This window comes from Chinchilla lanigera, unplaced genomic scaffold, assembly GCF_000276665.1.
Source record: "Chinchilla lanigera isolate Chin_1 unplaced genomic scaffold, ChiLan1.0 scaffold00072, whole genome shotgun sequence".
Classification (NCBI taxonomy): Eukaryota; Metazoa; Chordata; class Mammalia; order Rodentia; family Chinchillidae; genus Chinchilla; species Chinchilla lanigera.
The window spans coordinates 5248065-5274812 of record NW_004955473.1 but is presented as its reverse complement, the minus strand read 5'-3'; the positions used below and the strand labels follow the sequence as shown (position 1 = coordinate 5274812).

At 48.7% G+C, this 26748-nt stretch overlaps 1 protein-coding gene across 1 annotated transcript; it reads left to right on the top strand.

The window, feature by feature from the left end:
- The first annotated feature begins 343 nt into the window (after positions 1 to 343).
- Xpnpep2 (X-prolyl aminopeptidase (aminopeptidase P) 2, membrane-bound) lies at positions 344 to 26748 on the top strand. Its single transcript, XM_005401259.2, has 21 exons — positions 344 to 693; positions 3315 to 3388; positions 4991 to 5101; positions 6182 to 6245; positions 7225 to 7329; positions 7456 to 7542; positions 8623 to 8769; positions 11555 to 11656; positions 12301 to 12382; positions 12705 to 12900; positions 13637 to 13726; positions 15636 to 15745; positions 16370 to 16447; positions 17597 to 17668; positions 19347 to 19407; positions 20750 to 20819; positions 21408 to 21512; positions 21928 to 21987; positions 22437 to 22513; positions 25579 to 25668; positions 26256 to 26748. Exons 1-21 carry the CDS (start codon positions 645 to 647, stop codon positions 26448 to 26450), a joined length of 2025 nt encoding a protein of 674 aa, XP_005401316.1. The 5' UTR covers positions 344 to 644; the 3' UTR covers positions 26451 to 26748.

Here is a 26748-nt window from a genome sequence, read left to right as displayed (position 1 = left end):
AGCTTCATGGAGTGGATGTTTCTGGAAGAACTCACACCAGCTCAAGCAAGGAACTCTCCAGCTGCCACCACCTTCCCCAAGGGCTACAGCGGGGCTTTCCTGTCGCAATGAAAGAGGACACTGGCTTTTTCTGGGAATGGCCAACTTGGAGGGGGAGCAGAAGGAGGGACCGATATTCATCCCAAAGCAAAGACAGGGCTGTACCCGAAGCCCCATGGGGGGAGCTAATGGGAAACAGCTTGCAGGAGGGAGGGAGGGGGACAGAACTCGGGAATGGCAGGGGCAGAGCTTATGAAGAGGGGGCTGGGAGAAGCAGGCTGATTGAGAACAGCTGTTGCTCTTCTGTCTCAGAGACCTTTGGACTCTGCCCGGGGCAGGCTCATAGCGCATGCCAAGCTACAAGGAGCCTGCACAGGTTGCCGGAGACAGCCCAAGGTTCCTCTGCCCACCGTGGCTCCCAGAAACTTCTGAAACAAAGGACCAGAGGAGAACTCTCCACCCAACAGCCGGACACATCCTCCCCATTGCCAGCCCCATCTCTGTCTGCCGCTGCCCAGAAAAGGCCTGGAAGACGAGACAAGAGGAACAGCCCTGCCCTCTCAACCAGCCCTGCGACTCTCTCAGCGCTGGCATCTGGAGACCCCATGGCCCGGGCTCACTGGGGTTGCTGCCCCTGGCTTGTCCTCCTCTATGGTAGGTGCATCCCGGCCTCTCTTGGAGAGCAGCTCCAGCCTGTCCCCTCTGGGCTCAGGAAGGGTTGGAGTGAGGGCTGGGGCCCAGGTTGTCTCTGTCTCTTGGTGGCCCTGTCTGTCTCGAGGAAGAGGCTCCATCAGGGTCAGTCTTCAGGGTCCTTGTGGCTTAGGTCAAACCTAGTTTTGCACCTTCCCACTCCTCACTACCAGTGACAGGATTATTATGACACTGGTTCGGAGGTAAGGAAGACTTTATTGAAGACTATTGCAATGGGCACCACGCAGCAGGGGAGATAGCAAAGACCACTGGGGATTTATAGCCAGTGAGCAGAGTTGGGGGTCAGTGCACGGAAAGTTAGTAGGAGTCTCCCAGAGGAGTCACCAAGGGTAGTGGGATTCTTGCTGATCTGACTTCCCAGGATTCTTGCTGAAGGCAAGCCAGGGTGATCAAGAATGGCCATGAGAAATCTAATCAGATATCAAGGGTTCTCTCCAAGCTCAATTGACAGGATTCTTGTCAAGAGGGGGCAATGCAGGCCTGGCAAGGACGGCATAGACACAAAAGGCCAAGGTTGAGGCCTTGTCAAGAAAAAATCTCAGAGGAGCCTATCTGAAGTTCCGTCAAGGAGCTTCTTTGTCACCCACACAGTGCCCTGTTTGTCCTCAACTAGGTGCACAGTTCAGCTCCTCTCCCTCATCCTGGCTTTAGGGAGGCCTGTCTTCCCTTCGCTCCCTGTCAGCAGGACCCTACTCAACATCCAATTCAAGTACTCCCCAGCGCTGGGCCCTGTGCTGGCACCACAGAGTGATTCGGCTGCAAAGCCTGCTCTAGGAGAACAGCCTCAGAGAACAGCAGATCCTTGTGTCCAGAAGGATATGCATTGGGGCTGGGGATTTAGCTCAGCGGCAAAGCGCCTGCCTGGCAAGCGCAAGGTCGTGAGTTCGGTTCCCGATACCGGAGAAAAACCAAACCAAAAAAAAAAAAAAAACAGAAGGATATGCATTAGCTGGGTTCTGATTCTCAGATTGGCATCTTAGTGCCACCATCTTGCGAGAGATCTGTTCCTGTATAAATAGATGTTTATTTTCTTAACTTAATAGTGTCAGTTTCATCTCACGCTTGAGTTTATGAGACTAACAGCCAGGCAGGGCGTCCATGGTGTTAGTCCCAGCCACCCTCCTTCTATCTCACCTCGGAGGTAAAAATACAGTCTCTCAATACTTTGGCCTCCATGTCTCTCTAGGGAATTCCAGCCTAAAATACACAGAGTGGAGAGAAAGACTACTAGAGATTACTGGACCTTCAGGGCAGGCAAGGACTGTAATGCAGCCCTCTCTTTTACAGAGGCTCAAAGCTGGAGAGCAAAGCCCAGTGCATGACATAGAGTAGGCCCTTAGGAAACATTTGCTCAATGAATATTGGGTCACTCTCCTAGGATCACACCAAATTTGGGGCAAAGTCCAAATTGAAAACTAGGTCTCCCTGTACTCTATCCCTTCTAAGGCATCCCAGCCCCTTCCAGGCCTACCTTCCAAGGTTGACACTGAGAGGATGGAAAGGTTAACCCCCAGCTTTTGTTTGGTTGGCAGTGCTGAGAACTCAACCCAGGGCCTCGTACAGGCTAGACAAATAAGAGCTCTACCACTGAGCCACACCCCCAGCCACACTCTTGTTTTGTATTCCAGTGACTTGGGTTCAAATCGCCATTTGACCACTGACTCATTGTGACAAAACTTGGGCAAGTTACCAAAACTATTTGGGCTTTGGCTTCCTCCTCTGTAGAAAAAGAACAATAATATGCACATGGGGTTATTCCAAGTATCAAATGAGATACAACTGTGCATTGCTTAATGATGGGGACATGTTCTGCAAAATGTGCCATTAGGAAATTTTGTTGCTGCGTAAACATCACTGAGTGACTTACAGAAACTAAGATGGCTATGAGATCATGATATAATCTTTCAGGTCCATTGTCACATCTACAGCCCTTCGCTGACCAGAACAGCAATATGCAGCACATGACAGTGCTGTAGACATACCCATTGCTGACTTGAATATCTGGCACCTACTAGGGGCTCTTTAAAATGCTAATCGTCTTTCTCCATCAGGCCACGATGTTCGACTAGGAGTACTGTTTATAGATTTAGAATGTGCCTGCAACAATAAGCAGAGATTTGGATTATAAAAACAGTACAAGTGGGCCTTGAGTTTAAGTAAACCCAATACAAAGAATTAGATTTTTTAGGAGGCTAAAAGGAAGGTGATTATTTAGTGAGATCCTCTAGAGCATTTCAAAGAAAATTTGATTACAAAAATTTAATTTACACACAACTTTTCCACTTCACTAGACCCTGAAAAGACCCAATTAGATTAGAAGAAAAATTGATGTAACGAACACTAAACCCATCCAAAAGTGGCAATCGTTTGTCGATGAAACTAGTGTCTTTGATTGTGACCCAGGGTGCCATCCAATTCAGCCTGATTTCCTATAAAATGAGATTATTTTTAACCTCAAGTAGAGTTGGTGTGTTCCAAAGGGTGGAGTGGGGGAGGAGGCTGGAGGCTATCCCTGCTCTCTGAGGTCTCTCTGGTCTCCAAATAATCCTGAATTTTTTTCCTAGCTTGTGTCTGGTGCCACCCAAAGCCAGGGGACCTTGGAAGAGAAGATGTGAGAAACTGTTCAGCCAATCCTCAGGTGAGGCCTTGGGATCACCACGCCAGGGTCTGCCCTCACGCGTGGCCCGACCCTCGTCCCCTCCATCCCCCTACTGACTCAGTTGCTAGCCTCTCCGCCTATAGGCTTTCTCCTGATTCCTTGTTCTGGGGCTTCTATTTCTTATTAACATGCATCAATCCGGTCTGGCAGCTGTAGAGCTCTCTAACAGACCCGGACCCCTGTCGTGTCCCTTACTCACTACTTCAGCTCTCTATTTCCCCCTTAGGGCCTGGGAAACACCCGCCCCCAAAGGGAAGAGAAGGAGGGAGAAGTAACAAAGAGGGAGGGGCATCTTCCAGCTGGTCTTTGGGTGAGGCTCAGCGGAAGCTAGGCAGAGGCTGTGAAGAAAGAAAAATTCTAGAAGAACGGCAAAAAGGGAAGCACAGAAAAGAGGAGGGAGGAAGTCAGTGGGCCAGAAGAGCCAACGGAAGCGCAAAAGAGGGAGGCCTCTAGGCTATGAAGAGCAGAAGGCCAGGCAGTTTGGAGCCAGAGGGAATCAGGTGGTCAGCTTCCCAGCTGGAGACCAGAGGGACGGTGAGCTAGAGTGGGGCTTAAAGATCTTCTCCAGGCAGGGGTGGCCCCGAAGTATGAGGCGGTGAGCAGACATGTGAGCACCCTGAGCCACAGGATAAGCACAGTGCATCTACATGTGGGGTCGACTTTATCATACTATTTAGTTAGGCAGATGGGTGGGCAAGCACATTGCTTTTATATTAAAATAACCCTGGATAGACCCTTTAGTAGAAAACAAACAAAAAACATGGTTTTCATTTGAAAGATAAACTGGCCTTTGTTTTTTTAGTTTGTTTGTTTGTTTTTGGTTTTTCTCTGGTACCGGGAACTGAACTCATGACCTTGCGCTTGCCAGGCAGGCGCTTTGCCGCTGAGCTAAATCCCCAGCCCCTAAACTGGCCTTTGAAGATGCATCAGGCTTGGAGGGGATCTTTCCAAGCCATGCCTTACACTGACAGGAGTGCTCGTTCACTGTCCTCTGCCATTTGGGACCAGTGAGAAACAACCTGAAAAAGCACCCAAGATAGGGTTGCCAGATAAAATACAGGACACTCAGTTACATTTGAATTTCAGATGACAGACAATATTTCAGTCGAAGTTGCCCCAAATAGTACAGGCGACACACTTACATTAAAACATTATTCACTGTTCATCCGAAAGTCAAATGTAGCTGGGTGGGTGTCCTACATCTTTATTTGCTGAATCTAGCAACTCTAACCCCAAGGTACCCACACTGGGGGCTGTCCCGCTGGCCTGGGCCAGTGCCTAAGCTCAGGCCCTGCAGTTCTCACCCACACCCGCTTCCCAGACTACAGTGCCATTACTGTCACAAGGAGTCTTTCCCCAAGCTCTGCACTTCCATCTCAGCTCAGCACAGACATCTGAATCTAGGCTTGGGAGGAACATCTCCTGCCCCCACATCCCACTCAGGACTAACCACCCCCAGCCCTGCCTCAAGAAATGCTGGAGGCTCCTCTAAAGGCTTCGGTGGTGATGGCTGGAGAGGGGTGGAGGTGACATTTTCTCTAAGCAGTGTATGTATTTGGGTGTCTTCCTGTCATCTGCTAGCACCTTCCAGTCACTGTGGTCAATACCACAGTGAGGCTCTTAGCCCTCCGCCAGCAGATGGAGGCCTGGAATCTCTCTGCCTACATCATCCCGGACACGGATGCCCACCAGGTAAGGGACTGCTCCTCGCTGCCTTGCCATTGCCTCTGCGCCGGAGTTGGCCTATGTGCACAAGCACAAACAGGACACTTTGTTAAGACTCCAAAGGTGAAGGCAAAGAAAAGATCTGACAGGCCAAGAGGTAAGTGGAGAGCTTGCAGACAGTAGTTTTAGGAAAACTGAAAGAACATATTCCTTTACTTTACACAGGAGGGAAGACATAGCCAAAACTCCTTGACCTCAAGAAATGAAACTATAAAACAACTTGAGAATCAATTCCGACCAATTCCCAGGTGGCAGATCCAGAAGGAATAGTTAAGGCATCCCTGCCCTAGGAGGTTAGAATGGAGACTGGGAATTGGATTGGAAGGACCTGAAGCTCCCTCCCAGCCCAGGCCCTCCCACAGACGGAGCAATGACATGATCCAGCATTATATTATATATTATTATAGATATCTGCATTATTATAGATATATAATCTATGCACACTCTTCCATATACTTTACATCTCAAGATTATGTATAAACCTAATACAAGGCAAATGGATGTCATACTGTGTTATTTAAGGAATAATGATAAGGGGAAAAGTCTGTACATATTCAGTACAATCACAATTTTTAAAAAACTATTTGGGCCTGTGAGGAGGTGAAGCTGCAGATGTGGAATCCATGGGTACAGAGGTCCGACTGGCACAATACCCAGAAGCGATTTATGATGTGCCCGGTGTACAGCAGGCGAACAGAGAGGGAGAGGAGCTATCTGGAGGGCAGAAGCAGGTGTCAGGACCCTAGATACACACAATTCACATTCTGATCAGGGTGGCAAAACTCCTTTACAGAATAATCCAGTGAAACCCTGAGTCCATTGTTGGACAGTGGGGTTGAGACCCCAAGAGCTACAGTTGTTCAAAGGTGGGGGAGACAGAGGGCTGGGGCACCTATAGAAAGCTTCCTGGAAGAGGTGCCCGGGATGCTTAGCCATTTGGGACTGGTTGCAGCTGACCAGAAAGAAAAAACTGGGATGTGGTTAGGGCCCTTCTTTACGGTGTCTGACTAAAGAAAGCTAATAATTATGCTGTTGTTGATTTCCTAGAATGAATACATCGGAAAACAGGACGAGAGGCGGGCATGGATGACAGGCTTCACAGGGACTGCAGGTGACAGCCATTACCTCCCCTCGTTGCTTCTGTTGGTACATCAGCAGACTTGGCATAGCTAGCTCCTTCGCAGCCAAGGACCTCAGGACCTAGGACCCAGAATCCCCTTCCTTTCTCCCTGCCACCCACTCTTCTGCCACCCTGAAGACAGGTTCCCCAAGATACATCCTTCAAAGCACAGTGGCCACCTTTCTGTGGAGAAAGGAAGCAGATGGCCCTCCTGGCTTCCTCGCCATGCTCACTGCCTCTTCTACAGCCAGGCCGAGTCCAGTACTCCCCGGGCTCCATTTCTGAGATAGTTGCTACTTATGGACCCGTTCTTCCCTTCACATGTTGGCTCATTTGGGGCTAAAGTTTTACTTGCAGGTCTTTTTATAGACAAGATCACTTTACATGGTGGAAAGAGACACAAACACAGAGACCCATAATGCTGTCCCAGTTTCTGAAGGGACATCTGATCCTAGCCCATTGAATGCAATCTAAGCTGCCTTTGTTGATCCTCTAACATGCTTTCCTGAGCCTCGAGCTGTCCTGCCTTGCCTATCATAAGCCTTATTTCTTTGCCAATGTTGCTGGATTTGTCTTCCCTACCAATCCTCACCTAAGCCTCTGGCTTAGTGTGCCCATCAGCCACCAAATCTTAACACTAAATCTCATCTTTCCTGAGAGCACCTACATGCAGCATGAGTTCCTCAAGGCTGGCCAAAACAGACCCAGTCTCCTGCCAAAAGTTCTGATGACCCCCTGAAGAGGCCCTCAACCCAAAGCAGAGATGCCTGCCTTGGGACACTTCTTCTGCCAGACCCTCCTTCACACTTCCTGCCTCACTGCCTTCCAGTGGAGGAGACAAACTCTTTCTAGCGATACCTTGTGACATTCTCAGAGCCCACACTGTATCACACATCTACCATCTAAAGCCATAATCCTCACCTTCACCTTCACCTCCACCTCACCTGCAAGTCTCCCTGTTGTGCCCCAGGTACTGCAGTAGTGACCATGGCGAAAGCAGCTGTCTGGACTGACAGCCGCTACTGGACTCAGGCAGAACGGGAGATGGACTGCAACTGGGATCTCCATAAAGAAGGTAGACAGCCACATGGGTTTGTCCCCATCAAAGACATATGTGGTAGGACTGTCACAGACAGAATCCCGGCTGGAGGGCCTAAGGCTGGCCCTGCGGGTGACCTCTGAATTTCCTCATGTCTTTCAGTTGGTATCAGTCCTATTGTCACCTGGCTCCTAGCTGAGATTCCTGCTGGAGGGCGTGTGGGCTTCGACCCCTTCCTCGTCTCTTTTGGTATGTTCTTCCTTCAGTTCCATGGATTTGTCCTCAGCAGCACGGGTGGCTCGGTTTCCCTAGGAGGTGAAAAAACACTCTTTTAGAAGGAAGGGCAAGGGGCTAGGGATTTAGCTCAGTGGCACAGCACCCCCTGGCAAGCGCAAGGTCGTGAGTTCAATTCCTGGTACCAAAAAAAAAGAAAAAAAGAAGGAAGGGCAATGTGACCATAAAGCTCAAAGTGTTTTGAAGACATGGTTGCAGAATATTTTAAAACAAAGATATATTCATGGATTGTATAAGTTAGAAATGCTAAAGGAGGGCCAGGGATATAGCTCAGTACCACAGCACCTTCCTGGCAAGTGTAAGGTCCTGAGTTCGATTCCTGATAACAATAAAAAAAAATGTTATAGGGATGAATACAATTTTTTTTAAAAGTAGTAAATGCAGAAAGCCAACATAGAAGACAAGGGATCATTAATATCTCTTACACGAATAGACCCAGATGTCCTTGCATTTGAACCATCATCTGTGTCCTGAAACTACTCAGGGATAGTACTCAGAATGACTGGGAAGTCCTCTTCTAGAAAGTACCTTAGAGGATCAAAGGAGTTGGTAGGGACTATAGCTTGCCGAGCTCCATGCCCCAGATATCCAGCCTGCCCATGACCTCAGAGGTAGAATCCTCATGAATATGCACTGACAGGCTCCTACTTCTGAACTGACTTCTTTGCTAGCCTGCCCAGTGACCTGAACATCACCATTCCCTTGAACCATAGCATGGAATCTTGGTGAAAATAGTACCCAAAATAGGGACTACCCCCAGCCATTGACACTTACAAAGGCAAGACCAGCCAACTGTTGGTGGACACCATTGAGGCAGACTCAGGGTATCTCAGCTTGGAAAGCAGAAAGAGGAGAGGCACAGCCCCACGGTGGGGCGCACATTACAGAAGGTCCAGATTGCTGGGACAGGCTCGGAGCCACTGGAGCTAGAGGTGGGACTGGGGCAATTGGGAACGAGACTAACTTTATTTGAGCCACAGGTTTTCCTGAGATGTAAACAAGCAAGGGGCAAATGACTCCTTCCTGTCTCCACAGGCTCCTGGAACAATTATGACACAAACCTCCAGGGCTCCAATCTACAGCTGGTGTCCATCACAACCAACCTTGTAGACCTGGTGTGGGGCTCAGAGAGGCCCTCGGTGCCAAGTGAACCCATTTATGCCCTGGAACAGGCATTCACAGGTGATTCAGCAACCTCTCTCCTTTCCAACTTGTACCAACACAGGTCCCCACTACCATGGGCCCCCACTGCTGCTCCTTTGACTGAAAACGCACCACTGGAGGTCCCAAAGCAATGGTTTGCAAAGCTTAGCAAAGACCAAAGTTGCCTGACATGCTTGGTTAAAAGGCACATTTTTGGACCCTCTGTCCACAGAGAGTCTTAGTCCAAAGGTCCCCAGACCATATTTAGAAACTTGTGGAATAAAGAGTGTCAGGATTTAAAGCAAAAGGCAGAGGCAGGGGAGAAAACAGGAGAATCAGAGAAAGACGGGACAGAACCCTCTGAAGAGAGAAAACACATGACGTGCTTTGCTTGTCTGATAGTGGAGGCTGGTTCATGTTGAATCATTCATCCCTTTCAGTGATGACCCTCCTGTGATGAGATATTTAGATTTGTGAGATGACTGGGGTAGACAGAGGAAGTAAATAAGTGCAGGGTCAGTCTGTGGCACAAATGAGGGTTCAGGTTTTAGCTGGACCACAGAGGAAAGTTAACTGACCTAGAAAATTCTAATACCGTCTAAATCTTTCCTCATAAAAGATCAGTATGCACTCTGATTCTTGTAAGTGATAACTAAAGTCCTGACTGGGCTAGGTTACTTATTATGAATCAGCATCTTGGCTACCAACCACCCCTACTTCTGGGAATTCTGAGAGAGCCAATAGATTTGGATTCCCAGTCACACTGGGCAATCTGAGAGACCCCTTTCCACATGTGGGTCTATCTATGTTTCTAGTTCAGAAAGGAGTCAAAAACTAGGAAGAAAATTTCAAAACTGTAGCTATGATGAAAGTAGTGAAAATTGTGTCCAATTCTTTTCATGTGTTCCAATCTAACTTGCAGAATCTTTCTTCTGCATCTTGACAGTTTTTAAAGAAACTTTCAATCCAAGACTGATCATAAATAAACTCATTTTATTGAGATAAAGAAAGTCACAAACATGGCAGGAAGCTGCAGGGATAAAAAGGAAAAATCTATCAGGGCTTGGGACAGAGTCATATGGGTTTTGTCACTTCCCACAAGTGAAGGGATGGCAAGGCATCACAGGCTGCTAGTCTTCAAGGAAAAGCTATCTGGAGCCAGAACCAAGCGTTGGAGGCCAAAGGACAGAGTTCAGCTTAAAGAAGCTTTGACAAGAAAACTTTTAGGTTGTAGGTTTCAAAGGAAGGGTAGAGGGGCAGGGACAAAGGAAAGAGCATGAAAAGTTAACTACTCAAAGGTAGCTGTATGCATCAGACCATTTCAACTTGGTTTCTTTTGTTTTCTCAAAAATGTGTCATGTTCATGAATCTTAAAAACATAATTCTAAGAAGCCAGTCAGAGAAAGCCACATATTATACGATTCCATTTATATGAACCAGCCAGCGTTGCCAAATCCATAGAGACTGAAAATAGATTAGTGGTTTCCTGGGCCTGGAAAGAAGGGGGAATGGGGAGTGAGTGCTTAATGGGTACAAGGTTTCCTTCAGGGATGATGAAAACGTTCTACCGATAGCAGTGATGGTTGCACAACATTGTGAACGTCACTTAAAGCCAACTGAACTGTGTACTGTAAAGCGCTAAATTTTATGTGATGTCTATTTTACAACAATAAAATAAACCTAAAAAAGTTTATCATACCCAAAGTTTTGGTTCTTGTTGAATGGTTTTACCTGTTTGCATACAGTTTTTAATGGCATTAAGTTATAATTTATGCTGTATCTGAGCCCAAGTAATGCTTCCTAATGCTTATGATATTTTGCCCCCAAAACACTCCCTAGTGTTGCCTAAAGGCAGACTGTTTTCAGTACTGGGAATTTAAACAGGGCCTTCACCATGAGCTACATCCTCAGTCCTTGTGTGTTTTATTTTGAGACAGGGTCGCACTAAGTTAGCCAGGTGAAACTCAAATTTGTGATGCCCTTGCCTTAGCTTCCCAACTGCTGGGAATGGACAGTAGACTATATGTCTTACCGGGGCAGGGATAGATGATACAAACTAAAACCCTAGATACAAGCGTCCTAGAGAGGACTACGCTGGGACACCGAGTGGGACAGGTTTGGAGACTGACAATGCTGTCAAGGCAGTACAGTGTCTGCACAGATTAGTAGTTTGAGCCATATAGCCAGACAGACCTGGGTTCAAATCCAAGCTCCACCCCATGTAGCTATGAAACTCTAGACAAGTCACTTTGTCTCTCTAAAGGCTCAGTTTCCTTATCTCTAAAATGGGGCTAAGTGAGACTTAAAACAATGTACATGAAGTGCTTAGTTAGCCTAATACCTGTGGCTTAATGGGGTTAGTGCAGGGAACAGTTGAACATGGTCACGGCCCTCTCCCTTTGCCCTTCAACTAGGGCCACTCTCCTGATCTCTTTGTGCATACTTATTTAAGAGTGAGAAAGCTATACCAGACTTATTATATACCACAGCACCTTTCTATATGCTTTACAAATCCTCATTTGATCCTCATAGCAACCCTGTTGAGGTTCAAAACTATTATTATATCCCATCCTCATTTTATAGCTGCACAAAATGAAACACAGAGGGGGCAAGTAATTTGCCCAAAATCACCCAGCCAGTAATAGCAAAGCTAAGATTCAAGCCCAGTCTGGGTCCAGAACCCATGTCATTAATGACCACATAGGTTTGTTTGAAGGAAGGTTTCTAGTGCTTCTTAAGGAATGAAAAGGCATTACCTTAAGGGAAGCAAGTGCCAAAGGTAAGGTATGTCACTTACAATGTCTTTGGGTTCCTTTGCTTCTAGGGAGCACTTGGCAGGAGAAAGTATCCAACATCCGAAGCCAGATGAAGGAGCATAGAAAGGCCCCGACTGCTGTCCTTCTGACGGCGCTTGATGAGACGGCCTGTGAGTGTGGATTTGTGCACGTGGGTGGGTGCCATCCCCTCCCCAAACCTCCTTGGCCCAGCAGCACAGAGCTCTTCCCACAAACAACCACGCACACACCCATTGTTGCGAGCCACAGTAACCATGGCCTCGGGGAACCGAAAGGGGTAAGGGAGCAGCAGCTCATCCCTACAGAATAAGGAAACCCGCCCCCTACCCCCAGCAAGCCAGGGCCAGCCCACAGGCCACCAGAGGAGTGGGCTAGCCACTGCAGCAGAGTACATCTGCTTCCTTAAAGAGAAAAGGACTAGCAACACCTCCCACAAGCCTGGCCACGATCCCAGGACATTCACTCCCCCGACTTCAACACCAGGACAACCCTACTTGGTCCCAACATGTCTCAGAGCTTCTTGCCCAGGCCCTACGGCTGGGCCACAGACATCCTGGGGACCCACTGAAAGTGCGTGCTCACTGTAGGTATCCACATTTTTCTAGAGGGAGAATTTTATAGTGCTCCTCCACATCTCAACGACGTCCACACAAAGATTGAGAGACACGCAGCGGCACATGCTGGCAATCATTTGGGGCCAACGCAAACAGTGGGGCAGAAATGCTTTCTCCCAGGCAGATCAGCCTCATACAGTCCCCACCGATTCTCTTTCCAGGGCTCTTCAACCTTCGCAGCAGTGACATCTCCTATAACCCCTTCTTCTATTCCTATACACTGCTCACGGACTCTTCCATCAGGTACCGCCTTTCCTCGGCTTCTGTCATGAGCTTCCTCTGACTTCCACACTCTCGTTTTCCCACCACTGACCCCACCCCAGTATATAGTCTTCACGCTGCCCACGAGCTCGGCACCTGCCCTAGCAAGATCCTCTAGGAAACCATCTGTTGGCTTTTCCTAACCCCTTGACCTCTGCTCCCAAGAAATCTCAAATTTGGGTGCTTGGCTCCCTATGCTGGCTTCTTCTGACCTTCAGGAACAAAGAAACTGTGTGTGCCTCTGGTTCTTTGTGCTGTCCTTAGCAGACACTCAGGACCCTCCCGGTCTTCCCTCCCTACCCAGGCTGTTTGCAAACAAGAGTCGTTTTAGTCCTGAGACCCTGCAGTACCTGAACTCTGGCTGCACGGGGCCCATGTGTGTACAACTTGAGGACTACAGCCAAGTCCGTGACAGCGTCCAGGCCTATGTCTCAGGAGACGTGCGGGTCTGGATTGGGACCCAATACACCATGTATGGGCTGTATGAAGTGATACCCAAGGTGGGTTTGCAGTGCCCTAGCTCATGCCAAGTACTGACCCCTGCTCAACCGTTCAGTCTGCTCGTCAGTGGACAGAGGTGCAGTGTGTTCCCTCCTAGGCCTCTCTGGGAAGAGGTAGAAGAGGAAGAAGTAGGTATGTTTGTCCACAGAAAGCTCATACAGTTGTTGAGGAGGCTAGAGAGAATGCAGCCTGGTCAGCAGAACCTGACACTGAATCTCGGCTCTGCTCCTAACTGGCCATGCAGTGACCTTGGGCAAGTAGCTTAGCCAACTAGGTCTCTGTTTCACTGCGTAGAAAATGACAAGAGTCCCGCCCCATAGGAGTTGCTCTGGGATTTAAAGGAGATGGGACACGTCAAGCCCAGTGGCTGGCACAGGGTGGGCGCTGTCTGTAATCTGGACAGGAAATTCACACTGTCCGAACAGTCTGTCACCTGACCCAGGCTAGGATCTGAGCCATTCCAGAGTGCTCATGTCACTAAGCTGCCTAGCTGGGCAGTGTTAATCAAGGAAGCCTGCCAGAAGGGAGAGAGGGAAGGAAAGAGGGCAGATGGGAAGGTTAAAATAGGCCCTGAAAACTAGGGAAGACATATAGCCAGAGAGCACAAGAGGAGAGGCATTGCCACAATGGGGAGCAGCAAGTCTCACCTCCGCTAGGACTTCCCAACAGTCCTGGACAGCACTACTGTGCCCTAGAGGGTGCTCCCACCCTCCTCTTCCCCCTCATTCCCAACAGGAGAAACTTGTGGCGGATACCTACTCCCCAGTGATGATAACCAAGGCGGTGAAGAACAGCAAGGAGCAGGCCCTCCTCAAGGCCAGCCATGTAAGTCCATGTGCAGGCAGACATGGCCTCTTGGGAGCTCCTGGTCTGATGGGTCAGAGAAGAAAAGCTTCTAGAGCTTTCCAAAGCCTTCTAGGGCTAAAGAGAACCTCACTGAAACAAAGGAGTAGACACCAAACTCCTGGGCAGCCCCCAGCCCCTTGGCCACTCACACCCAGTATAGTATAGTGGTTTAAAATGCAGGCCTAGAAGGTAAAGGGTCTAAGTTCAAACCTCGGTGTCACCTGCTTCCTAGCTGGGTAACCCTGGGCAATCACTTTTATAGGCCTCAGCTACTTCATTAGTAAGGTAAGAGGGATCAAAATAGTAATCTTACAGCATATAATTATTGTGACAATTCAATGAAAGCTATACATAAACATTACACAGGTTGATCAAAATACACTATGAATGTTTACATTTTAAAAATGTATTACAGTAAAAGACACATTGCCATAAATTTCCCTTGCTTTGAATATACTTATTCCATTGTCATGGCACTTTCTGAAGCAGTTCTGGAAGTCCTCCACTGTGAGTGTGTTACGAGGTTTGATCAAGATGTGGGTGCTACTGCCAAGGGCCATCCAACAGAAAGGCAGGCTCATAATGTCATCACTGTGTGTCCTTATCGACCTAATTCACTGGATCTGGCACTGTATGACTTCTGGGTCTTCCCCAAAGTCAAAATAACCATGAAAGTTAAAAAGTTTTAAATCAATTCAAGACATCGAGACTACAGAAGCATAACTCAAGACACTTATGAAAGAGGACTTCCAAAACTACTTCAGAAAGTAGCAAGAATTATGGGGAAAATGTGTTCAAAGTGAGAAGCACCATATTGAGGGGATTAATGGCAATGTGTCTTTTACTGTAATAATTTTTTAAACTTTAAACTTTCATTTTTTGAATGGGGGATCCCATCACTCAGGAGGCTGAGTCAGGAGGATTACTGCAAGTTCAAAGCCAGCCTGGGCTACGAAGTGAGTTCAAGGCCAGCCTGAGCTGCATAATGAAACCCTGTCTCAAAAAGACAACAAAATTAAAAAATAGATAAGCTTTCATTTTTTCAAACATCTCTCCTCTCTCTCTCTCTCTCTCTCTCTCTCTCTCTCTCTCTCTCTCTCACACACACACACACACACACACACACACACACACACACACAGTGCTTTGAGCACTGCCTGGAGCATCCTAAGTGTTAGTTGCAATGATTTCCTCACCCTGGCAAGAGAATGGTTCACCTTCTTTTTTGTGTGTGGAATTTTCTTGTTAAAATCAGAATAAAATAGGGCTGGGCAAGGTGGCACACACCTATAATCCCAGCACTCGAAAGGCTGAAGCAGGAAGATTGTCATGAGTTTGAGGCCAGCCTGGACTACATAATGACTTCAAGGCCAGCCTCAACTATTTAATGAGACCCTGTCTAAAAAAATAATAAACAAATAAAAAGGCTAAAACATTTCACAAATAAAACACCTTTTCTTAGGGAAGCTTTTCAACATAGACTATGGTAGAGAAAACAGCGTAACGACCCTTGTGTCCCCATCGCCCAACTTGAGCACTCACCAGCGCTCATCAACTCACGGCCAGTTGGGTTTCCTCTGTAACCCCGCGGAACACCCCACGCACGACCTCCACTGCTGCTGGCTTATTTTAGAATAAAACCCAGATATCATATCATTTCTGCTGTCAACACTTCAGGAAATATCTCTAAAGATAAAAATGCTTTTCAAAACATGAGCACACTGTGATCAGATATAAACATTAATGAGAATCCTTTGATATCAAATAGCCAGTCAGATCCTGTTGTTTTTAACGCTCCAAATCCCAGAGCAGCCATGGGGATCTGTGGCTGACACTCTGACCGTACCTCAGCCCGCTTCTCCTGACTCCCCGCCCACCCCTGCCGCAGGTGCGGGACGCTGTGGCTGTGATCCGGTACTTGGTCTGGCTGGAGAAGAACGTGCCCAAAGGCACAGTGGACGAGTTCTCAGGGGCAGAGTTCGTGGACCAGTTACGAGGGTGAAGGATGGACTCTCGTTCTGTCTGAGGGCAAGGGCAGGGAGGGGTCATTATTCTCCTAGGTGGGGATCAGGATGATCCTCCTCCCCATTTGAAGTCAGAGTAACAGGTTCTTGGGTGGTCTGGGAGCTGGCAAGGGGATGTTGAATGACATTCCCCAGCCCAGCAGAAAGCTGAAAGTGGGGACAACCCAACAGCACCCCCTAGTGTCTGCTTCAGACCCAGGCTTGCCATGCCTGGGAGAAGCTGGTCCTGGCCAGGCTACACTGGACCACTTGAAAATTGCCGGAAGGGAGTAGGGCTCCCAAGGTGCTCTCACACTGTAGGTTTGAGGCGTATGACACCGGCCTGGGCTCAGGTAGATTTCAGATACAGGAAGCTAGCTCTCTTCTACTGCAGTCTGTAAAACGGAGATGGAGGTGTAAAGTCTATCCTCCGATCTTGAGTTCTCTGTAAGTGACAGGACAGGGTTGAGGAGATGGAAGCAGGAGGTGGGCCGGGGTGCGAAATGGAGTTGGGCTGCAGTAGAGACAGTCGCGACCTTCATTGGACCTGGTGAGATATCAGGGCACAGCCTAGTCCCTGAGCACATTCACCGACCGTTACTTGTCTGGCACTCTCCAGAAAAGAAGACTTCTTTTCTGGACCCAGTTTCGAGACCATCTCTGCTAGTGGCCTGAATGCTGCCCTCGCCCACTACAGGTACTTCAGGAGAATGAATTTGCTGGGGCTCCGCGTGGGGACTTCTAATGGGCGCAAAGGGTTGGGGGAGGGGAGGGAATGCTGTGGGCCTTGAGCCCACGCTTAAGGTTCAAGGCCCTCGGCGGTGTGAGAGGTGGGGTGGAGCTTGGTTTCAAGGAGCCTCCTTGAAATGGAAAGGCCTGAGCAGCTTCTCCCCAAGACACTGGGACTTTGTGAACACTTGGATCTGAGGGGTGTGGAGGGCAGACATGGATGCTATCAGATGCTTTTCTTCGGCTTTCTGTGAGTTCTTTATGTAAGGTAACCCTTAAACTTCATGAGCAGTCATGGAGAGAGGGCTGTTCACTCAGCCTGAACAAGCCGTGGTGGCCCAGGATGCAGACTAGCCAGATAGCAGCCCCACAGAAAACAAGCCACGGCGCCCTGCCTCATGAAATGCGGGGGAAGCACACTGACCAGATGCCTCAGCCTAGCATGAGCATAGCAGCAAGAAGGTGGATGCCCCTCCAAGGGATGGCCTGACATAGCCTGGAACTCCCACCCCTGGTGTCTCCTGGTCTCTCCCAAGCCCTCGGCTGCCCTGCTCCAGCCCCTCCTCCCCAGCAGAGCTAGAGGGTGGCAGGGTAGCTAATCCTTACCCCTCCCCACTCTGCCTCTCCAGCCCCACCCTCAGGGTCTCCTCCCTTCCTGTGCCCTGGCTTCCTGAGGCCCTCTGATCTGCTGGCAGCAGGAAGTTAGAGAAAGAGCACAGGATGGAGGATCCAGGTCCAGGCCCAGCTCCTCCCTGCTCTCCTGGGTGGCCTTGTGCAAGCTCCTTTGCCTATGTAGGCGCGCTTCTCCTTGTGTAAAAGGAAGTACTAGACTGGGTGATCTCTATGACTCTCCTAGCTGCCACGTTCTGGGTTCCTTCCCTTATCCCTTCTTTGGAGACCAAGGCCTTGCTTGGCCAAATGCAGGATAATCTGAAGTGTGCTGCGCACAGTAGCAGCTGCCGTTTGGACTCTTTGGGAGACAATGACTTCCCCAGAGTACCGAGCTTGCAAGCTCAGCCCCCAGGGTTAAGCTTTCCTCTGCTGTCACTCAGGGACACCCTCCCAGCCCAGCGCAAGGTCAGGCTGCTCCCCTCTCAGCATTGTCTCTCCTTCTCAGCCCGACCAAGGAGTTGAACCGCAAACTGTCCTCAGATGAGATGTACCTGGTGGATTCTGGAGGGCAATACTGGTAATGTACTCCCCACCCACCTGGCTAGCTCAGCTCAGAGATCCTGAGGTGGGCAAAGCTTCCCTTTCCTGGCCCATGGGTTCACCTGAACCTGGAGAAACCTGCATTGAATGGACCCTGAGCATCCTTCTCATTTTTAACTTGGGAGGTCAGTGCGCAGTGGGAAGCACACAGAGGCCCAAATGGTGAGGGTATCCATGCAGCACCTCTGTGAGAATAAGGAAAAGACTTGCTCATTAAAATACTTTTTTAAGTCCACACATTATTGCACAGCCCTGCCTGGATGCACAAACACACCCCCATAGTCTCACACAGCCCCCACACCGCCAGCACCACACGTACTCCTGAGCCCCTGTCTCCCCAACGGTTCAGGTGAGATGACCATGTCAAGTGGGGGTGGGGCAACTAAGAAAAGCAAGCCTTTAGATATGTATATGTTCCTTGTGCAGTGCACAGCGGGACACTCAGACAAGACAGCCACGCAGATTAGGCCAATGCTAATCCTTCCAAGCATGCGACTGTTCTTTCACATCAGACCCGATCTAACTGACCTGACCCCAAAGCTGTTCCATTCTCATCTAGGAAGCAAGTAGGCTGAGGGATGTGCTGAACTGAGGACGGAGCAAGGAGTAGTTTCACATGGCTTCCCAGCTGCTTTCCCGGGCATATAGGGAAGATGCCACGACAGAGGCTCTTTGCATGTTCTCAGTGCAGCTCTCGGGAGCCAGTGTGGCAGGTGTGAGCTCAGCAGCCTTTGCTAGTAACCAGCGCGGTGCCGTGTGTATTTGAGATGGCTGATGTGCAAAGGGAAGTGAAGTTGTTGGGGCGTGTGGGCTTGGGCCATGCTCAGAGTAGGGTGAGGCTGGGGAAATGGTCACCTCACTTCCTCTTCTCTCCTTCTGAAGAAGTTCACCACGCCCCATGACCTACTCCTGAGGAGGAGCCCCTGGACCATAGGACATTTCTCCCCTCCCCCCTTACCCTGGGAGGGAATCACAGGCACCATCCCACTGCAGCTCGAGGTTGGGGGTCAGACCTCTGGCTTCTGGCTTCACCTCGCTGGGACCCTGAGAAAATCCCTGGATCAGATCCACGTTCACAGGGAGTGTGGAGAGTCAGTGCTTGCTCTGAGCGGCTTCAGCAAGGCCCAGGGTCTCCCAGCCTCAAGGCTTTAGTTGCCTCATTTGTGAAATGCGGATGATGAGCCCTGCTCCACCATCCTGCCCAGGGAGCTGAAGAAGCATCCTCCAAATGGTAAATAATTGTGTGAATATGGGAGTGTTGTGGTAGTTTCAGAAACTCAGTCTCCTCTATAAAAAGGAGATAATCCCTGCTGCCTACCAGGAAGCCTGGAAGGAGCCTTGATTTTAGAGCCAGCCTGACCCACAGACACTAGAGCTACAAAATAACCAAAAGGGAAGATGTGTGTGTGAGGAATCGAGATTGTCGGAGAGCATAGTGACTTGGAACTTCAGAGTTCTGCAGAGCCCTCTCGGGTATGGCTGCTGAAGGTGTGATGTCAAGGAGGATAACTACCTTCCTCTCACCTCCCTTTGGCCTGATCCCAGCCCTGTCGCTGGGATCTCAGTGGAGGACACACAGGAAGCCATGGTCCCAACCTTCTGCCTGTTCCCAAGCAGTCAGCAGGGCCAGACATATCGGTTTCCCCTTTCCCCAGGGACGGAACCACAGACATCACCAGAACAGTCCACTGGGGTACCCCCTCTGCCTTCCAAAAGGTAAGCCCCACGCCCAGCACTCCCTTGTGCACCCTCCCGAGAGGGCCCCAAGCTCTCGCTCCACCAAGAGCCCTTTCATTTGACAGATAGGATGAAACAGAAGCCCAGAGAGGTTCAGTAGTTTGCCCAACAACTTAGTTCCAGGAAACTCAGAGTGCTCTGCGGGTCAGCCTCAGAGATTTCGGAGCAATAAGAAGGCCCCAGTGCAAGCTTATCCTCCTCCCATTTTGGTGCATTATTGCCCAGATGTTTCTTCCGTGCTGTGTGACCTGCCTTGTGCTTGGCAGAAAGGCGGAAGAAGGGCATCCCAAGTGGAGGAATGCTGCACAAGCAAAGTCTCAGCATGGAAAAGATCTGGAGGGGTTCAGGAAGCCTCAAGGGCTGGTCAGCTAGGGCAGAGGCTGGGGTGTGTCTTTTTGCCTAAGGGGCCGCTAGGGGTGGAGCAGAGAGCTGTATTCCTGTATTGAGCAACACACTGTGAGTCTGACATGCTGGAAACAGAGAGAGGAAGTGCTGTCTGGACCTACTGCCTTCAGGCTGCTGGGCAGCAGGTGACAAGTCTGTGTGGACACATGGTGAAGACTGACAGCATGGGCACTGGTAGTGACCAGAAGAGGCCACCCTCAGCCCTGACAGAGGAAGGCTGGCCTGCCAACTGACCAGGCCCAACCTAAGTTTCAGGTCTTAAGGAAACTAAAGGTTGGGCTGGGAGTGTGTCTCCGTGGTAGAGCACTTGTCTAGCATGTGTGAGGCTCTGAGTTCCATCCGTAACACAGAGAGAGAGAGAAAGACAGAGAGAGATAGAGACAGAGCTCATCAGAAGCACAGCGATTAGAGTGCTAATATTTACTTAAGGATTTATTTACTACATTACATTTATTATTGATCCATTCCTCCTCTTGACCACCTTAGGAGCTAGGTACTGTTATCACCCCATTGCAGAAGAGGCTCAAAGAGGTAGAACTGAGGCAATAAAGAGGTGAAAGTTATTATCCCTAGGTCTCAGAGTTTGAGAAAAGGGAGTGGCCAAGGCAAGATTCCAGCCCAGGAAATGTGCCTGACACCCTCTGCAGTCACCACCTTCTACAAGCGTGTCCTAAGCACATTAGAATGACCCCTGTGGACCAGGCAAAGGAAACCGCAGGGACCAACACCCAGCTTTGGGGATATCCCCCTCGGCCGCCTTTGGCCATCATCCGGAACCTGGGTGACTGCGCATGAGGACATATCTCCCTAAACCCCGCCGTAGGCACCACCGCCTGGGCACCCACACCTGCATGCCCCCAGGCCATGCAGCCAGGAGCTCCCGGCCCCTCCACACCATTCCTTCCTCTCTCGTTAGGAGGCATATACCCGCGTGTTGATGGGAAACATTGATCTGTCCAGACTCATCTTTCCTGCTGCTACATCAGGTGGGTGTCAGAGACCAGGCTAGACCTAGAACCCCAGACCCTGATGTCATGAGACTCAGACCGCCACCCCGGGAGGCTGCTGGAGCAGGGATTATATCATCATCCCACCCCCATGTAGGTGAGAAAAGCTAGCCTAGAGACAGAAAAGGATTACCTAAGGTCACAAAGACCTAGGCAGATCTCTTAGTGGGAGAATGGGGCCGGGAACTCAGATCTCCTGCCTCCTAATCCATTATTGTTGCTCAGGGATAGAGGAGATCAGTGTGGGCTCCAACAGTCATAGGAAGACTCTTGGAGGAAGTAGGTATCAAAGTGCTAAGCCTTGACCCAGGGAAAAATTCAGTTCCATTGTCATCAGTCCAGGTAATGGGTGCAATGTACAGTGTGCTGCAGATAATGAGGATCTGGGCTGACTTCATCCATGAGCTGCTGTCCATCCCAACCCAACCTCACTGTGTCATTGCAGACTTTCCTGCCTCTCAGGACTCTCCCTCCTCTGGTCCCACCTTGGTGGTTGAACAGGAAAAGGCAAAGTGGGCAATCTGGGATCCAGCCAACTAACCAAGAGTGATCTCTTTTCCCTCCCAGGGCGTGTGGTGGAAGCTTTTGCCCGCAAAGCCTTGTGGGATGTTGGGCTCAATTATGGCCATGGAACAGGCCACGGCATCGGCAACTTCCTATGTGTGCATGAGTGTAAGGACTCCGCCCCCACCCCAGAGTCCCTCCTTAAGTACACTCCCCTCTGAAAGAGAGCATTTCACAGGTATGGGAATTACCAAGATCCACAGAGATGCGATGAGTCATCCAAGGTTACTCAGCTGGTGGGAGGGCATGCTCCACAGAGTAAATGAGCAGTGCCAGGAGCTGGCCAATCCTGCTTCCTGTTGGTATACAGAAGGGCACCAGAGAGAGGACAAAGGTCTAGTGGCTGACTGGTATAGAGCCCAGAGAAATAAAATCCGGTCTGATGTATGCCAGCTCCAGGTAGACAGTGATGTGGTGGACAAGTAGTAGGATGCCCCCAGTTAACTGGACTTTCCCAGAACCTGCTTGTTCCAAGCTAGTGAGGACAGGAGAGCTGACACTATGCCTATATCTTCCTTTCCAGGGCCAGTGGGATTCCAGAGCAACAACATTGCCATGGCCAAAGGCATGTTCACTTCCATCGGTATGGCTCTTGAGCCCCTCCACCACACTACCCCATCCCAGAGCCAGGCTCGCTGGGCACTGCAGTCGTAGGTGTGCTGCTTACCTTCAGAGAGTATTCCAAGCACAAGTACAGAGCCAGCCCTGGGTTCCACTGCTTCACCTCCTCGCTTCCCAGCTCCCGTTCCTACTCTTACCCACAGGAAGAAGGCAATGCCTCCAGAATCCCAGTGGGCTCTTCAGTCTTCCCTGCTGTGGTACAAGGGAGGAAGAGTCATGCCTGGGGGAGAGCAGAGGCTACACAGTTACCTCTGCTTACCCAGTGAGCGTATAACAAGTTATGGGGCTGCCAGAGCCAGTGGCCAGAAAGCAGCAAGGTAGCCTGGCCCTCCAGCTCCTTGTTGATTGGTGTAGAACGCCTGGGCATGTGTACGCTCTGCTTAAAGCTGTTAGTATCTCTGTGTCTCCCAGAACCTGGCTACTATCAGGATGGAGAATTTGGGATCCGTATTGAAGATGTGGCCCTTGTGGTGGAAGCAAAGACCAAGGTAAAGTGACACTAAGCTGGGCTGGAGGTGCGGATGGTGTGGCAGGCACTTCGGGTTGTAGGGGGGGTTGGTGAGGGAGACCAAAGGAAAGGGCCATTTTAGTGTGCATGGGAGCACACTTCATTTGGAGTCTTCCTTAGTGCCATAGGAATTCCATAAATCAGCTTCTCAAACTGCAGGTTAGAATCATCGGAAAGCTTGTTTTCTAAATGTCAATGCCAGGCCTTGCTCCAAACCAAGTGAATCCATATCCCTGCCCTAAATCATTTGGTTCTCAGCGCACATAATATTCGCCAGAGGAGCCTGTTAGAAATAAAGATTTGCTATTATAGTACCCCACAGGATGAAATACCTAGATATAAACTTTAAAAGACTTACCTGGAGAAATTCTCTACTAAGGGACATAAAAAAGATTTAAGTAAGTGGTATTCTCTAGAAAGAAGTCCCAATATTATGAAGATGTCATTTCTCCCTAAATTAATCTATAAATTCAAGACAACCTCAATTTCAATTTTAACCAGATACTTTTGGAACTTCACAAAATGATAGTAAAGTTTATTTGTACAAATAAACATGCAAAGACAGCTAGATAGCTAAGAAACTTCTTAAAATGAAGAGCAATGTGGGAATATCAGATTTGAACACAAGCTACTGTAACTAAAACAGGATGACACCAGAGACAAAATAGAACAATGGAACTGAATAGTTAGTCCAGAAATAAACCCTCTGGTTCCCATAAATGACATGGGGATTTAGTTTCTAATAAGGCTGATGTTTCAAAACAGGTATAGTAATTATTCAGTAAATAGGTAAGGAGAACCAATGGCTAATCATTTGGGTAGTGAGTAAACTGAATAATACAACCATTACATCCAAATAAAATCTTGTAATGATCAAAGTTTTAAGGTGAACAATGAAACCATAAAACACCTAGAAGAAAGCTTACAACAATTTCTTTAATACCAAGGTGGAAAGGAGACTTTTTATTCAAAACCCAGAAGCTATGAAGGAAAAGATTGATAACTGACTTAATTTAGTAGAAAATATCTATATGGAAATAGTACCATAAACAAAATCAAAATATCTATGATAAATACAGCACATGTGGCAAAAAGGGTGACATTCTTTAATTTTAACATGTGCTTTTACATAGGCAAAACAAGGTACATGCCTGTATACCCAGCCCTTGGGAAGCTGGGGCAAGAGGATCACAAGTTTGAGGCCAGACCGGGCTATGCAGTGAGTTCAAGGCTGGCCTGAACTATATAATGAAACCCTGTCTCAAAAATAAATAAATAAAATTAATTTTTTTAATTTAAAAAAATGGGCAAGGCAAAAAATGAGCAAAGGCTACAAAGAGGCAACTCACTAAAATCATTGCAAATGGTGCACACATGTAAAAAAACACTCAACTTCATATTTCAAGGAATATAAATCAAGATACCAACAGAATACTATATTTCACTATCAGATTGGCAAAAAATAAAGGCTTTGATATCTGGTGTTGGTAAGTATGTAGTGAAATGAACATTTCTCATACATTGTTAGAAAAAGTATAAACTGGCACAAACTTTCTGGGAGAAATTTAACAAAATCTATCAAAATATCTATTGAAATTCCTGTGCCTTTTGCCTCAGCAATCCCTGCATGAGGTCTGTACCCTCTAGACAGTCTCAAAAGTTCATCAAGATGTTTACACAGTGATATTGATTTGTAGCACTGAAGATAATAATAAAAAATTGGAAACAGTATAAAAATCCATAATGGTTACATAAATCACAGTGTACCTCCACACTATGGACTCTTATGTGGCTTTTTAAAAGATGAAGTAGGGCTAGGGATGTAGTTTAGTGATAGAGCACTTGGCTAACATGCACAGGGTTCTGGGTTTGATCCCCAGCACCAAAATGACCATGACGGTGATGAAGATAGTGATGATGATGATGCTTTTCTTGTTCTAACTAATATGGAGAGCTCTCTTGGATTTACTATTAGGTAAGGGAAAGAGAAAGATACAAAGAAATGTGTACGGTAAGATCCATTTTGCGTGAATTTAAAAAATATATACAGATACATATGTTATATACGCCTAAAATGTTTTCAGGAAGGAAAATGGGCAGTGGGGACTTTCCATTTTCATTGTACATTTTTGTGTAGCTTAAATTTCCTAAGCACATACACGCAGGACTCTCTGGGAGATGAAAATTATGGGATTTTTCCTCTTTATTTTACTTGTCTCTATTAGATAGATGAATCAGTAAATAGATACATAGCTCCAGCTAGTTGGGAGGCTGAGGCAGGAGGATGGCAAATTCAAGCCCACATTGGGCAACTTAGTGACTTAGCAAAACCTATCTCAAAATAAACGTAGGCTGGGAGTGTAGCTGAGTGCTAAGGACTAGGGTTCAGTCCTAAGGACCATAAATAAAATAAAATAAATGGGGCATGGTAACATACACCTGTATTTCCAGCACTCAGGGAGGTGAGGCAAGAGGATTGCTGTAAATTCAAAGCCAGCCTGGACTATACAGTGACTTCAAGACCAGCCTAAAATACATAGCAAGACCTTATCACCAAAAAATAATTAATTAATTAATTAATTAAAAGGGGCTTGGGATGTACTCAGTACTCAGCCCTGGGTTCAGTCCCGAGCACTGAAAAAAGAAAAAAAAAGATGAACAAAAAATTCTAATAACTTCCTTTTATGTTATTTAAATGTGGGTTGCCAGCCCTGCCCTAGAGATTCTGCTTTCACTAGGTCTGGGAGGTCCGCCCTGGATTCTACATACTTCATGAGCTCCCAGGCATTAATGCACACACTCTGAGAAGCGCAGACCAGACCTAAGTCACAATGGCAGGCACAGGAGGGGAGCTCCAAGCTGGGATGTCGAGTGGTAGACAAGAGGACTGGCCAAGGGAAGGGACTCTGGAAGGCTCAGGCCCAGGTCGCGTGTCCAGGGTAGACAAGTTCCATGTGGCCGTGGCTTCTGGGAGAAGTGCTCCCTCCCTCCCTTTCACTGAGCTCCTCTTCCTCCCCCTTTGTCACTTTCCCTGTGGGCTCTCAGTACCCAGGGACCTACCTGACCTTTGAAGTGGTGTCCTTTGTGCCCTATGACCGGAACCTCATCGATGTCAGCCTACTCTCTCCTGACCAGGTGAGTGCTCCGCAGCACTGCCTGCCCTTGAGCTTGTGATGACAGCCTTCTCCCCAACCTAGGCCTGTCCTGCTTCTACTGCCCCTACTCCAAGACCCTCTACCCTTGCCACACCCAGGAGGCTCTACACTGGCGACCCTGTAGGCACACACTGGGTTGTACCTCCCCAGATCACCAGAGGCCCCAAAATTTTAGAAATGCCCAAACAGACCAACCCACCCAATGTAAGGTAATGAATACTGGAGAAGTCAGACTAGGCCTCTGAGCTCTGCCACTGTAAGTCTTAGAACTAAGCAATCCCTTCCTTCTCCTCTCTGGGCCTCAGTCTCCTCTTTTGTAAAATGGGGCTGCCAGCCTTGTTTATTCTCACTCATGAGCCTGAAATCCACCCACCCCACCCTCCCTGGAGATCACCACAACATTAAGCAGCCACTACGGGGAGCTGCTTCTGAAAGCCCAGAGAATACCTGAGGCCTGATACTGGCGGGTCCCTGGGACCAAGGCTGACAGTCGGAATACCTCACAGAAGAGACTGACACCAAGCCCTTACCTCCTAATGCTCAGCTCAAACCTTCTTCCCTTTGCAGCTCCAATACCTGAATCAATACTACCAGGCCATCCGAGAGAAGATAGGCCCAGAGCTGCAGCAACGCCAGTTGTTGGAGGAGTTCGAGTGGCTGCAGCGACACACAGAGCCCCTGTCTGCCGGGGCTCCACACACAGCCTCCTTGGTCTCTGTGCTGGTAGCTTCTACTCTTGCCATTCTCAGCTGGAGTAGCTAGAGGCTCCCGATTCCCTGCTGACACTCCACCTGGACGTAAGACTCACTCACTCAGCTCCCCTCTGCCTGAACCATGCATCATGCCCTGAAAGCCCCTGCCAGCCCACAACTGGAAGCCATTGCCCTCCGCTTGCTCCAGACCAGGCCCCAAGCAGCACATCCCCTCCCCAGGATCTGTAGGCCTGACGCTGGACTCCCAACCCTAGGCCTGGAATAGCAGAGCCGGCCAGTCCTCTCCTCTTGTAAGCACAGCTGCTGTGCCTCTGCACAAATAAAAGACCAAAAGGGCAACGCTTCTA